Here is a 12,734-nt window from a genome sequence, read left to right as displayed (position 1 = left end):
CTCCCCACTTTCCTCACTTTTTCCACTCACTACCCACTTTCCCCACTTTCTCCACTCACTACCCACTTTCCCCACTCTCCCCACTTTCTCCACTCACTATCCACTTTCCCCATTTTCTCCACTCACTACCCACTTTCCCCACTCTCCCCAAAAAATATTTCCTCCACTCACTCTTCATCATTCTCTCTACCTATAACACACACATCAAGACCTCACCTTAAAAAAAAAAATTTATATATAGAAAAGAGCTCTCTTCTTCTTCTTGGATTTTTTCTCCAAGCAACAGACAAATACAACAGATCTCACCCTTTCTTTCCAAGAAAAATCGGACCTCCTCATTTTCAGATCCTAGAGCGTTGTTTTCACAATTTCCAAAAGAACAAGAAAAAGAGAACGCTCCCCTTCTCTCTGAAGGACCAACAACAACGCCTCTCTCTCGCTCAAAAAAGCTAGAAGATGCGTAGACCACTCCCAAAAGAAAAATCGGATTTCTTTTCACCAAAAAGAAAAATCCCCATCTCCTTTGAGAGGAAAAACCTTCGGCTGCTGCACACCCTTTGGCCTCCCCCATAACTCCATTTCTGCCGAAGAACAACAAAGGGAACCAAGCCAAACATTTTTTTTGAATACCCATCTGAAAACACACATATTCAGCGAACGAAAAAATGCATTTCATTAGAATTTGGTGTCAATTTTTCTGGTTCAAATTGTTGGTTCAATTCTGCCGATTTTGCTGTTTTTAGAACTGTTGAGCTCCCACTCGAGTTTGCTTCTACTTTAATTGGTTTATACAAGTTTTTCCTTGAGCAACCAGGTTAGTTTAAAATTTTTTTGTATCGCGTTTCTTGGTAAACGCTTAAACAAATGAGTTCCGGTCTACGTTTGAAGATCTGCTCGATTTCTGATTATTGTTAGTCTTATGTGTAATGAGAAGTTGCTGAATCTGCATTTATTTGCCATTTGGTATTCAATGAGAAATTTCTTTACAAGGTAAAAAATGGAAATGAAATGTATTTGGCATTAACCATCCGGTTTTGAATGTATTGGGTATGGAATTCTGGTTGGCTTCACTTTTGCCTAATATGTATCTTTTCCCTTAATAAAAAATCAGAAGGTGAGCATCATTCTTTAGTATTCAAACACGTATTTTTACAATCAATTCCATAATTTTGATATTCTTTACGTATTGGCTTCACATATTTTTTAGGACTATTTGATGAGTGACATTGTTATGATTGAAGGATTTTCTTTTTAGCGTTTTGATATTCAATTAATTAGCTAAAATTGTCTTCTGTTAGTTGAATACCGAGTGTCATCGTATTAGATTTAATTCACAGTCAAAAGGATTATGGAACATACAAAATTTCTTGCCTAAGGTCACATGTTGTACTCACTTTAAAAATTATTTCCAAATTGGAAACTAGATATGCCAGAAACAAAGTTCTCATCCGTCTCAGTGCAATGTTTGATTCTTTTGGATTTAAATAAATATTTCTAAGTATCGTAGTTTGCTTTAAGCACGATTAATAATGAACTATCGTGACTATGGGTACGGTTCCCGTAGCATAGTCATGATATCTAATTCCCAAATTCGGGGGTGCATTTCATGTAACCCGATCATAACAACTTCAAATATTAATAAAATAAAAAATATTGCGAATCGCGGGTGCATTTCATGTAGCGTGATTTTCGATGTGTTCCAAAACGGCAAGTGTACGACAATCGTAACTTGTTCAAGAAAAAATTCCATAATACCTAAAAGGGGTTAAAATAATTAAAAGCAGTTATAAGGGGAAAATGCACAATAGGTTTAACACATGTAATAAATCAGATAATAGGCCAAATATAATATGTTTAAGCGATCGTGCTAGAACCACGGAACTCGGGAATGTTAACACCTTCTTCCGGGTTAACAGAGTTCCTTATTCAGAATTTCTGGTTCGCAGACTTCAAAAAGGAAAGTCGAAATTTTCCTAGATCTGGGATTTAAAATAAATCGGTAACTTGGGACACCAAATAAACTATCCCAAGTGGCGACTCTGAACAAAATTGAATAAATTAATCCCATTTCGAATAATGTCACTTTAATTGGAAAAACTCCCTTGTACTACCTTCGGGAGTGTAAAAAGGAGGTGTGACAGCTCTAGCGACTCTGCTGGGGACCGAACCCAGAATCTCTGGTTCAGGGTTCAAGAATTCAAGCTTAGAATAACTGTTATAGTTGGCTTGTTTTATTTGATTTTTACATGTTGAGCCTAATGTGCTAAATGCCGCTTTTACCGCTTTGATATTGTTTGGACTGTATATAAATTGCTACGAAACCCTCCTCTCTCTGAGTCTTCTAAATCATCTGGGAAGTGTGCACTTCGTGTGACTTCTTTTCTGTTAGAGTCTTATCCCAATTTTAGAACGAGGTCCGGACAAGTTGCAAAGCCGGTGAAACTTCTATATTCCCGGTACGCTGCCCCTCGGCTCGAGCTGTCCGCTCGGGTAAGCCAGGTCTAGAACAATAAACCCAGGTTTTTAAACCTAGTATAACAAGCCTCATGCCGGATCCCTAGTAGGAACGTTTGTTTGCATCACGTGCATTTGACCTTGGAGACTCAACACAGGGGCTGGGTCTGTCTAGGACAGGTGTACCCAAATGAAAAAGACCATCCTGATGCATCTTACGTGCTACTTGCGCATCTGTTTGTTTCGGCTTGCATGTTGACCGGCTTCTAGAACAGAGGAAGAAAATAAAAAAAATAAAATAAAAAAAATAAAATAATAATAATAATAATAATATAGGAGTGAGAGGTAGGTATTTAGAAAATTCTGAAACTCTGTCGAAATTCCGAAAAAAAGAAGTCATCTCCAAATGAGCCAAAGTTTTCAACTGCCATGTTTCCCCTGTTTTGTCAAAACTGGCGAACTACGCGGGTCTGATTCTCACCGGATGTGAGATACGTAGGCAAACCTCATCGGTTCCGGCCCATAATTTTCAAAAAAATAAAAATAAATCCAAAAATATTTTCATTTACTTCCTCTCTAGAAAAGTTTTTTTTAGACTCCAATTTTCAAAAAGTCCAAAAAAAAAATATTTTCCATTACTTGCTTCTTTAGAAACTAATTGTTTATTTAAAAACAATATATACAAAAATATTTTCTTTTACTGCTTCTTTAGACCCTAATTGTTTTAAAATATATATATATATATACAAAAATATTTTCTTTTAATTTCTTCCAAAAATCCAAAAATATTTTCATTCTTCTTTCAAAATTGAAAGAAAATTCAAAATTCAAAAATATTTCATTTTTTTAGAAGCATTTCTTTCATAAATTCAAAATAAAATTCCAAAATATTTTTCTTTCTTCTTTAGAAGTTTTTCTATCGAAATTCCCAAAAAAAAAACAATAAAAGTCTAAATTAAAAAAAAATCTTTCTTCTTTCGAAATTCCAAAAAAAAAAGAGTTAGTTTATTTACTTTATTTCTGGTCTTCCCGAACTACGCCAGTTTGATTCTCACCGGATGTGGGATACGTAGGCAACCCCCATCGGGTCCAACTTCATTTTTGTAAAAATAGCCCAAAAAGAACAAAATTTTTTGTTTTGATTGTAAATAAGTAAGGTGATGTCATTCTTGTCTAAAATAGTTAAATGTCCCCAAAAGGGCGCTGGAAGGCCATTTTTGCAAGAACAACCACCTTTAGTAGTTTTTTAAGGTTTTGGCCGTTTAGCAAACACAGCGTTAAAATCTTCTTTCTCGAAGTACTGAAAGGCCGTATTTGCAAAGCCGGATTTTTTATGAAAATTTTTAAAAAAAATAGTGATAACCTTTTCTTGAGTCAAAATGAGTCATAACCTTTTAAATTAAATCACCCTAATAAATGTGCAAGATGAGCACAGATGAAAACGAACCCTTCGCAACTCTTGAAGAGATCCCCTTACAGCTCCACATGTGGTGGAATGACCTAGGAAAAGGTAGCCGAGGAACTGTGATAAAAGTTTTGGGTGGTCTTGTCGGACTTTTGAACATCAAGCCAAGATTGGACGTGATTGAAGCCTTGATACCTTTTTGGGATCCGACTCGCAATGTGTTTCGCTTTTCTGATTTTGAGCTCACACCCACACTAGAGGAAATTGCGGGTTACGCCGGCCTTATCGGAAACTTTAGAAGTCGGTACCCAGTGTCACCGAGACCAGTATCTCCTCACAAGTTTCTGGATATGTTGAGTATTAGCCGGGATATTCAGGATGAGAATTTATCTGAAGGGTTTTGCACTTTCCAGTTCCTGTACAAATGCTATGGCAATCCCCAAGGTTTCGAAGCACCGAATACTGGTCTGACCTATGCCGGGAATAAAGATAAATGGCAGGCAAGGCGGGGTTTGGTTTTTATAGTAGCATTCTTGGGTGTTCTAATATGTCCGCGAAAAGACGGCAACATAGAATTGGGCCTCGTGGGAATGGTTGATGTCGCAATCAAGAAAGCTAATGGCACTTTGGTTCCCACCGAGCTTTGACCATCTGTCGAGAAGGGGAAAAATTCTTCCAAGGCTGCAACTTACTACTACAATTGTGGATACTGGAACATCTCTACCACCATGTTGGGTATATAAACTACGGCATGACTGGTTTGGATTGCATCAAAGAATTTGAAAGCCGAGTGGTGGGGGTTAAATTTCCAGAGGGTACCGAAGCTTGGTTTGCACACTTGAGTTCTTTAACTTCAGATAAAATTGAGTGGACATTCGGATGGCTCCCTGCTACCGAAGTCGTATACATGTCAGCTAAAGTGTGCTACTTTCTCCTAATGGGCATCCGGAGCATCCAGCCATATACTCCTCATAGGGTTTTGTGCCAACTGGGAAGATTTCAAATCGTCCCCCATGACAAAGATTTGAGTGTACATGTCGTCGAATTGGGCCCAAAGGCTGTATTTCCAGAAGGAAGAGTTCGCCAAGTTTGGAATGAGTGCAGATTTCTCGAACCCAAGACTATGGTACGGGATCTAGCTAGAGGTGAGGTGGACCCCAATTATATGGTTTAGTTTGGCAAAAGGTTTCAAATTCCTCGAGAGCCCGAGAGACCTGCTAAGAGACCCCATGTCCAACAATTCATTAACGACTCGCAGGAACAGTGGGGCTGGTTGGCAAAAGAAGAAAGCTATAGGGCCAAGATAAGTAAATTAGAGGGACAAATAAGGGACCTCAAATTTGGCCACAGTATCCAAGATGCTGCAGATGAAGGGGAAAGAAAAAGCTAACTCAGGAAAACGAAGCTCTCAAAGCTCAAATCCATAAAATGAGAATAGTTGCTAGAAACCTGGAAAGAAACCGGGCAGATGAAATGCTTATAAGCGGTATGAGAAAGAAAGTACTTGAGTGTCAAGATGACCTAGAAAAATCTGAGGCTAGTCTAGCAAAAGTCTGAGCACAATTGGCAGAGAATGCAGAAGGGCGGGCATAGTTTGTGCGACAAATGAAAAGAAAATATGAGGGGACAATCGCCAATTTAAAGAGAAAGCTAACCACCCTTGAAAATGAGGCGGACAAACAGGCCCGAAATTTTAAAGCCGATAGGGAACACTGTTATGCTCTGATGGCCCAAATGGATGAAGATATGCAACAATTGCGGAATCAAAATCATCATGACACTCAAGTGTTGGAAGCTCGGAATCAGCAAATCGGGCGTTTACTTTAGGAAAAGGGTATTGTACGAGAGAGGGTTAGATCCATTGCCTACTATATCGTCATGAAATGCCACGCATGTGAGGACATGACTCAGACCACTTTCTTCGTTGCTGTAATGACATTTGTCCGCCAGATAATGAGTGATTTGGAGCGGCTTCAAGGGTATCTCGCACGTAGGCCCGTGAGACCGGATGATGTCCCACGGGCCCCAGGAGTCGAAGCATTGATGTATTCATGATTTTTCATTTATTGAGTCTGTATTTTGGAAATTATTTTTGAGTCTGTTGGCAGTTTTTAAAATTCCAAGAAAATGAGTAGTTGGAAGTCTTTTGTAATAGAAAGTTTAGGAGTTTTATTAATGAAAATTTGAAAATTCCCAAAAATTGTTTCTTTATTTTTCGCATTTGTTTTTCTTGAACTACGTAATGATCTGATTCATGCGGCATCATGATACGTAGGCAATCCTCATCGGATCTGGTCACATTTTTGTAAATAACTCAAATAAGAGAGGGATGTGAAAAAGAGAGCCAAAGAAAAACCAAAAGAAAAACGAAAAAAAGCAAGGAAAGAGAGGAAAGAAAAGAGTGGAAAATAGGAATAAGAGGAGAAGTACAAAAGCCAAAAGTGGAAAGAAATTTTTTTTGGGGAAAATAAGCAGAGCCGGGATGAAACATGCAACCGTTGTGAAACATGTAGAAACACATTTAACTGTATAGGTGCATCACACCCCAACATGCGATTACCTATGTGTTAATTGCTTCAAACTGACCGGTTTGTTGTTTACTGTTAGTTAGGTTCTATAGTAAGGTGGTTGGTTTTGTGGTAGTCTGGCTTCACATTCATACTTCACAAGGTCAAAAGGAAGCATTGAAATGTCTTCGGAAATTCCTCTGCCAACAGTTCCTATTCCAGAGGATAGTCCGATCTCGACCATCCCAACTTCTGAGTCAGCAACTGTTGAGGAAAATAGAATTCTGCATCTCCGCATGATGGAAATGTGGGATGCCTGGGCCAATGGAAAAGAACCACCAAGTGCGATACCTGGATTCCCTGAGCTTTTTCCCAGGACAAGTGGGTCCTCCAACATCCCCATGAGTTATCCAAATACCCCACTGGGATATCCTACAATTTCAGCCCACTATGCTGGAACACCTTCTGAGTCTCGCCCCCAGGTGTTAGCTTCAGGTGCAGCTTCAAACATATTCACCGCTCCAACTTGTTCAGCTATGGCACAACCTGCTTTACCCATGCCTAACTTCGATTCATCTTCCTTCACATTTCAAGCACCATCTTTCCCACTGGAACCTACCCAGTTTACTACCAATGCTTACCCTCAGCCGCCCCGATACGAGTTTACCGCAGGGCAGGAAAAAGCCGAAAAAACACCTAAACAAGAGGAAATTACCAGAAAGATGAGAAGCATGGAGCAAAGTCTCAAAAATATACAGGGTCTGAGTGGGCAAAAGAGTGTATCTTACGCTGACTTGTGCATGTTCCCGCACGCACATCTACCTTTGGGTTTCAAAACCCCAAAGTTTGAAAAATATGACAGGCATGGGGATCCCATTGCCCACCTCAAAAGTTACTGCAACCAGTTGCGGGGAGCGGGCGGAAAAGAAGAGCTTCTTATGGCTTACTTTGGAGAGACTTTGGTCGGCATTGCTTCTGAATGGTATATGGAGCAGAATATATCTCTTTGGCATATCTGGGATGACTTGGCTCGGGATTTTGTCAGGCAGTTTCAATATAACATCGACATTGCCCCTGACAGGAATTCATTATCAAATCTAAAGAAGAAGTCCTCGGAGAGCTTTCGAGAGTATGCTGTCAAATGGCGCGAACAAGCGGCCAGAGTCAAGCCTCCAATGAACGAAATAGGAATGGCCAGTGTCTTCCTTCAAGCCCAAGAGGCTGATTATTATCAAAACATGATGTCTGCAATAGGAAAGCCGTTTGCCGATGCCATCAAAATCAGTGAAATGGTTGAGAATGGGTTGAAAACAGGACGAATATTGAGTCAGTCTGCTATAAGGGCTACCTCCCAAGCAATCCAAGGCGGGTCTGGAGGAGTAGCAAACCGAAAGAAGAAGGAAGAAGTAGCAATGGCAACTTCGAGTGTAAGAAAACTCCGTTTGGCCAGACTTCATTTCTCTAAAAGAACCCCACAACACTACTACCCCCATCAAGATGCGGCCTATGCTATGGATCTTCAGCCATACGCAGTGATGAATGCACAACCATACGCTAGGCCACAACAACAATTTCACCAAAACCGAGCTCAATTTCCCAGAAATCAACTTCCTCACCAAGCTCAGTATAATCCCCGACCTCCACAAAATAATTTCCCCTACAATGCCCGTGCTCGGGAGCCGCCCAGGAAGACGAACTTCACACCTATTGGTGAGTCATATTCTAGCCTTTTCCCTAAATTAGTCCAAATAGGTTTGTTACAACCCGTACCCCCAAATAGGCAAAACCTAGAGTCACTCTCTTACCAACCTGGCGCCCAATGTGCCTATCATTCTGGGGTGGAATGGCATGACACTGAGAGCTGTTGGACTTTGAAAAGGGTTGTTGAAAATCTCATATAACAAAAGCGGATAGTGTTAAAGGATGAAGACATTCCTAATGTGACCAACAACCCGTTACCGGCTCACAACAATGGACCGGTTATTGGAATGATATGTGAAGATAAAGAGTTTGATCCTACCTTGAAAGCCATCATTGCAATCGCTGACGTCGAGAAAAAGCCAAAGGCTGATGCAAAGCAAGAAAAAGGGGAGAAGAAGAGTAAACACACCCCTCAAAACACAGAAAAAATAGTGGAAACCAAAACTGAGGTAGTACCCTCGAAAGATGCCATCCTTTATGTGCCCCGGGGTCCTAGGAAAGGACAAGTGACATTGAGCCCTCCAAGAAGGTTTGAGCTGAACAAAGGATCTAAAATGTATGTGCCAAAAGGGACCTATGTGGTACAAGGGCCAATAATTTCACCAAGGCTGAATGAGCCCGTGGTTATTGGCCGCGCACCGCAGAGGCCCATGACAGATCCTATTGCCATCTCATGGAATTATAACGAGGCGGTAGTAACCTACAAAGGAAAAGAAGTCCCGGGAGAAGTAAATGAAACTAACCCGGCTGAGAAATACCTCAATCTGGAGGAAGTGAATAATGCCACGAAGAAGCATTTCCCACTCAAGAAGCCAATTAGTGCCGAAGAAGCAGAAAAGTTCTTCAGGAAAATGAAAACTGCGGACTACGAGATAATTGACCAACTCCGAAAGTCTCCTGCTCAGGTCTCTTTATTGTCGCTATTAATGAATTCAACTGAACATCAGAAAGTGTTGATCAAAACCCTCAATAAAGCTTACGTTCCGATTGAAACTACTGTGGAACAATTGGAGAGGATGGCAGAAAGATTCTTCACAATCAATCAGATCTCCTTTAGCAAAAATGACCTGCCCCCGGAGGGGGCCACCCACAACAAAGCCCTCCACCTAACAGTTAAATGTGAGGGGTACTATGTGAAGATGGTCATGCTGGATGGCAGTTCTGGAGTAGATATCTGCCCTCTCTCAACTCTACAAAAAATGGAGATCGAGACTGAGAGAATCAGGCCCAACAACGTCTGTGTTCATGCCTTTGATGGCATCAAAAGAGACACCATAGACGAGATCGATTTGATTTTGACTATTGGACCTGTGGATTTTGAGGTGACCTTTCAAGTCCTAGACATGGATACTTCTTATAATTTCCTCTTGGGAAGGCCTTGGATTCACGCGGCAGGATCCGTACCTTCCACTCTCCACCAGATGGTGAAATTGGAATATGAAGATCAGGAGACCATAGTCCATGGAGAGGATGAGCAATCGATCTATCGGGACCCGTCGGTCCCACGCCTTGAAGCTAGGGAAGGTAGTGAACATATAGTCTATCAAGTTTTCGAGGTTGTGGTCGCAGACCAATATGAAGAAGGAAGCCCTTTCCCTCAACCTTTTCTCTCAAAAGCGTCAGTTATGGTTGCCAAGGAAATGATCAGGCATGGTTATAAACCCGGGAAGGAGCTCGGGGCATCATTGCAAGGTATCACCGAACCTATCACCTTACTTGCCACCAAGAAGTTCTTCGGTGTGGGTTTTCACGCCATAGAAGCTGATGTGACGTGGGCAAATCAACGAAAGAGCAATGGTTGGGTTTTATCTCAGCCAATTCCGCATCTCTACAGAACATTTGTCAGGCCCAAGTACAATGAAGAAGAAGAAGATGAGGCCTTCACGACCGAGGAAATTGAAGAAATCTGTGGGTCTATGAGGCAAATGCTGTATGAAACCCACGGTTCAGCCGGGAGAAGGCTCGAGCACCGCTGAGGTGCTGTATATGGGGCCCAATGCCAAGTTGTAAAACTGGAAGGCTACTCCGTTCTCAATCAGGCGGGAATCCCGGTAGTCCAGTCCTGCCACCTTTTTTGCATCACGAGTTATTTCAGGGTGTAACTCAGATGTTTTTCTTTTAGTTTCCTGTCTTTAAATGCTAATGTAAACCCTGTTATCTTCAAAATTCAATGAAATGAAATTAATATTTCATCGTTCATCTCTCTTTATTCTTTCTGATTTTGTTATTTTTTCTTATTTCTTCTTTCAGTTCTAATAATGCGGCTTTAAATAACATGACATGCTTGCGGACTTCATGCCCAGATCCAAACATGCTGTCTAATTGTGAAATAATGAATCAAGAAATGGAATATGATGAAGAATAGGCTTTTAAGGAAATAAATCGAGAATTGGAACAATTTAAGAATAAACCTAAGCCGAACTTAAATGAAACCGAGCCGGTTAATCTGGGTAGCTCTGAAGAAGTCAAAGAAACCAAGATAAGCATTCACACAGATGAAAGAACCAGGGACGCATTGATCCAACTTTTGTTTGAATTCAAAGATGTGTTTGTTTGGTCATACGATGACATGCCAGGATTAAGTGTCGATTTAGTGGTCCATAAGTTGCCAACCTACCCCGATTATTCCCCTGTCCACCAAAAACAGAGGAAGTTCAAAATTGATATCAGTGACAAGATTAAAGAAGAGGTCACAAAACAGTTAAAGGCGGGAGTGATCCGAGTGGTCCGATACACCACATGGCTGGCTAATATAGTTCCCGTGCCAAAGAAAGATGGGAAAATTCGGGTGTGCGTTGACTACCGGGATCTGAACAAAGCAAGCCCCAAGGACAATTTCCCTCTGCCAAACATCCACATCCTTGTTGATAACTGCGCCAAACATGAAATACAGTCTTTTGTGGATTGTTATGCAGGATATCACCAGGTGTTGATGGATGAAGAAGATGAGGAAAAGACATCTTTCACCACACCCTGGGGCACCTACTATTATAGGGTCATGCCTTTTGGTTTGAAAAATGCCGGGGCAACTTACATGAGGGCCATGACTGCCATATTTCATGACATGATGCATCAAGAGATAGAGGTGTATGTGGACGATGTGATCATCAAATCCAGAACCCAGGACGACCATGTTCGGGACCTAAGAAAATTCTTTGAGTTGCTACGTAAGTATGATTTAAAGCTAAATCCAGCGAAATGTGCATTCGGAGTTCCATCTGGCAAACTCTTGGGATTTATAGTCAGTCGGAGAGGCATCGAGCTAGACCCAACAAAGATAAAGTCTATTCGGGATTTTCCTTCTCCAAGAACCAAGAAAGAGGTTATGAGCCTGCTGGGAAGGTTGAATTACATTAGCCGGTTTATTGCTTAGTTGACTTCAACATGTGAACCCATCTTTAAGCTGTTAAAGAAAGATGCAGCGATTAAATGGACGGATGAGTGTCAAGAAGCCTTTGACAAAATCAAAGAATATTTGTCGAACCCGCCAGTCTTGGTCCCACCTGAACCGGGAAGCCTCTGTTATTGTATTTGACAGTCTTGGAAAATTCCTTTGGTTGCGTCCTCGGGCAACATGATGTGACTGGAAAGAGAGAGTAGGCCATCTACTATCTGAGCAAGAAGTTTACCAGCTATGAAGCCAAATACACTTTGTTGGAAAGAACTTGTTGCGCTCTAACTTGGGTTGCTCAGAAGCTTAGGCATTACTTGTTGGCCTATACCACTTACCTCATTACCAGGTTGGACCCTTTGAAGTACATATTCCAGAAGCCGATGCCCACAGGGAGGTTAGCAAAATGGCAGATCCTGCTCACTGAGTTTGACATAGTCTATGTCACCCGCACGACAATAAAGGCCCAGGCTTTAGCAGATCACCTCTCTGAAAACCCTGTGGATGATGAATATCAACCTCTGAGTACTTACTTTCCAGATGAGGAGGTGAATTCAATCGATATGACATCAAAAGACACCAGTGCTTGGAAAATGTTCTTCGATAGAGCTGTGAATGCAAAAGGCGTTGGAATTGGGGCAATCTTGATCTCACCCACTGGTCAGCACTATCCAACCACAACCCGACATCGGTTTTTCTGCACAAACAATACTACCGAGTATGAAGCCTGCATTATGGGTATGAACATGGCAATCGACCAAGATGTCGAAGAATTGTTAATCATGAGAGATTCAGATCTGATTATCCGACAAGCTCATGGAGAATGGGAGACTCGAGATGTCAAACTTATTCCCTACAGGCAACATCTGGAAGATCTTAGCAGGCGATTCAAGTCAATAGAGTTCAGGTACATCCCTCGTTGTCACAATGAACTGGCCGATGCACTTGCTACTTTGGCCTCGATGCTGCCATACCCAGGAAATGCCCACATTGATCCCTTGGAAATCCAAATCCGGGAAAGGCACAGTTACTGTAATATGGCTGAGGCAGAACCAAGTATTCATCCATGGTATCATGATATCAAAAGATTTCTAAAAACTAAAGAGTACCCCGAGCAAGCCAGTGGGGACCAAAAGAGAACCATCAGACGGTACGCAAGTGGTTTCTTCCTGAGCGGTGATGTTTTGTACAAATGGACTCCAGACCTAAACTTCTTAAGATGTGTTAATGTCAAAGAAGCCGAAAGAATCATGTATGATGTACACGCAGGAGTGTG

General features: G+C 41.3%; 1 protein-coding gene across 1 annotated transcript; it reads left to right on the top strand.

Moving 5' to 3' along the window:
- The first annotated feature begins 6,665 nt into the window (after positions 1 to 6,665).
- Positions 6,666 to 8,267, top strand: LOC138878436 (uncharacterized). Its single transcript, XM_070158115.1, has one exon. The coding sequence runs from the start codon at positions 6,666 to 6,668 to the stop codon at positions 8,265 to 8,267; it is 1,602 nt and encodes a 533-aa protein (XP_070014216.1).
- The last annotated feature ends 4,467 nt before the right edge of the window (positions 8,268 to 12,734 follow it).

Source organism: Nicotiana sylvestris, chromosome 9, assembly GCF_000393655.2.
Source record: "Nicotiana sylvestris chromosome 9, ASM39365v2, whole genome shotgun sequence".
Classification (NCBI taxonomy): Eukaryota; Viridiplantae; Streptophyta; class Magnoliopsida; order Solanales; family Solanaceae; genus Nicotiana; species Nicotiana sylvestris.
Note: the sequence above shows the minus strand (reverse complement) of the source record. Positions and strands in the feature narration are given on the sequence as shown.

Excerpts from the sequence above, each read along its gene's own strand:
- LOC138878436 (XM_070158115.1), top strand. The coding sequence starts at position 6,666 with ATGGAAATGTGGGATGCCTGGGCCAATGGAAAAGAACCACCAAGTGCG.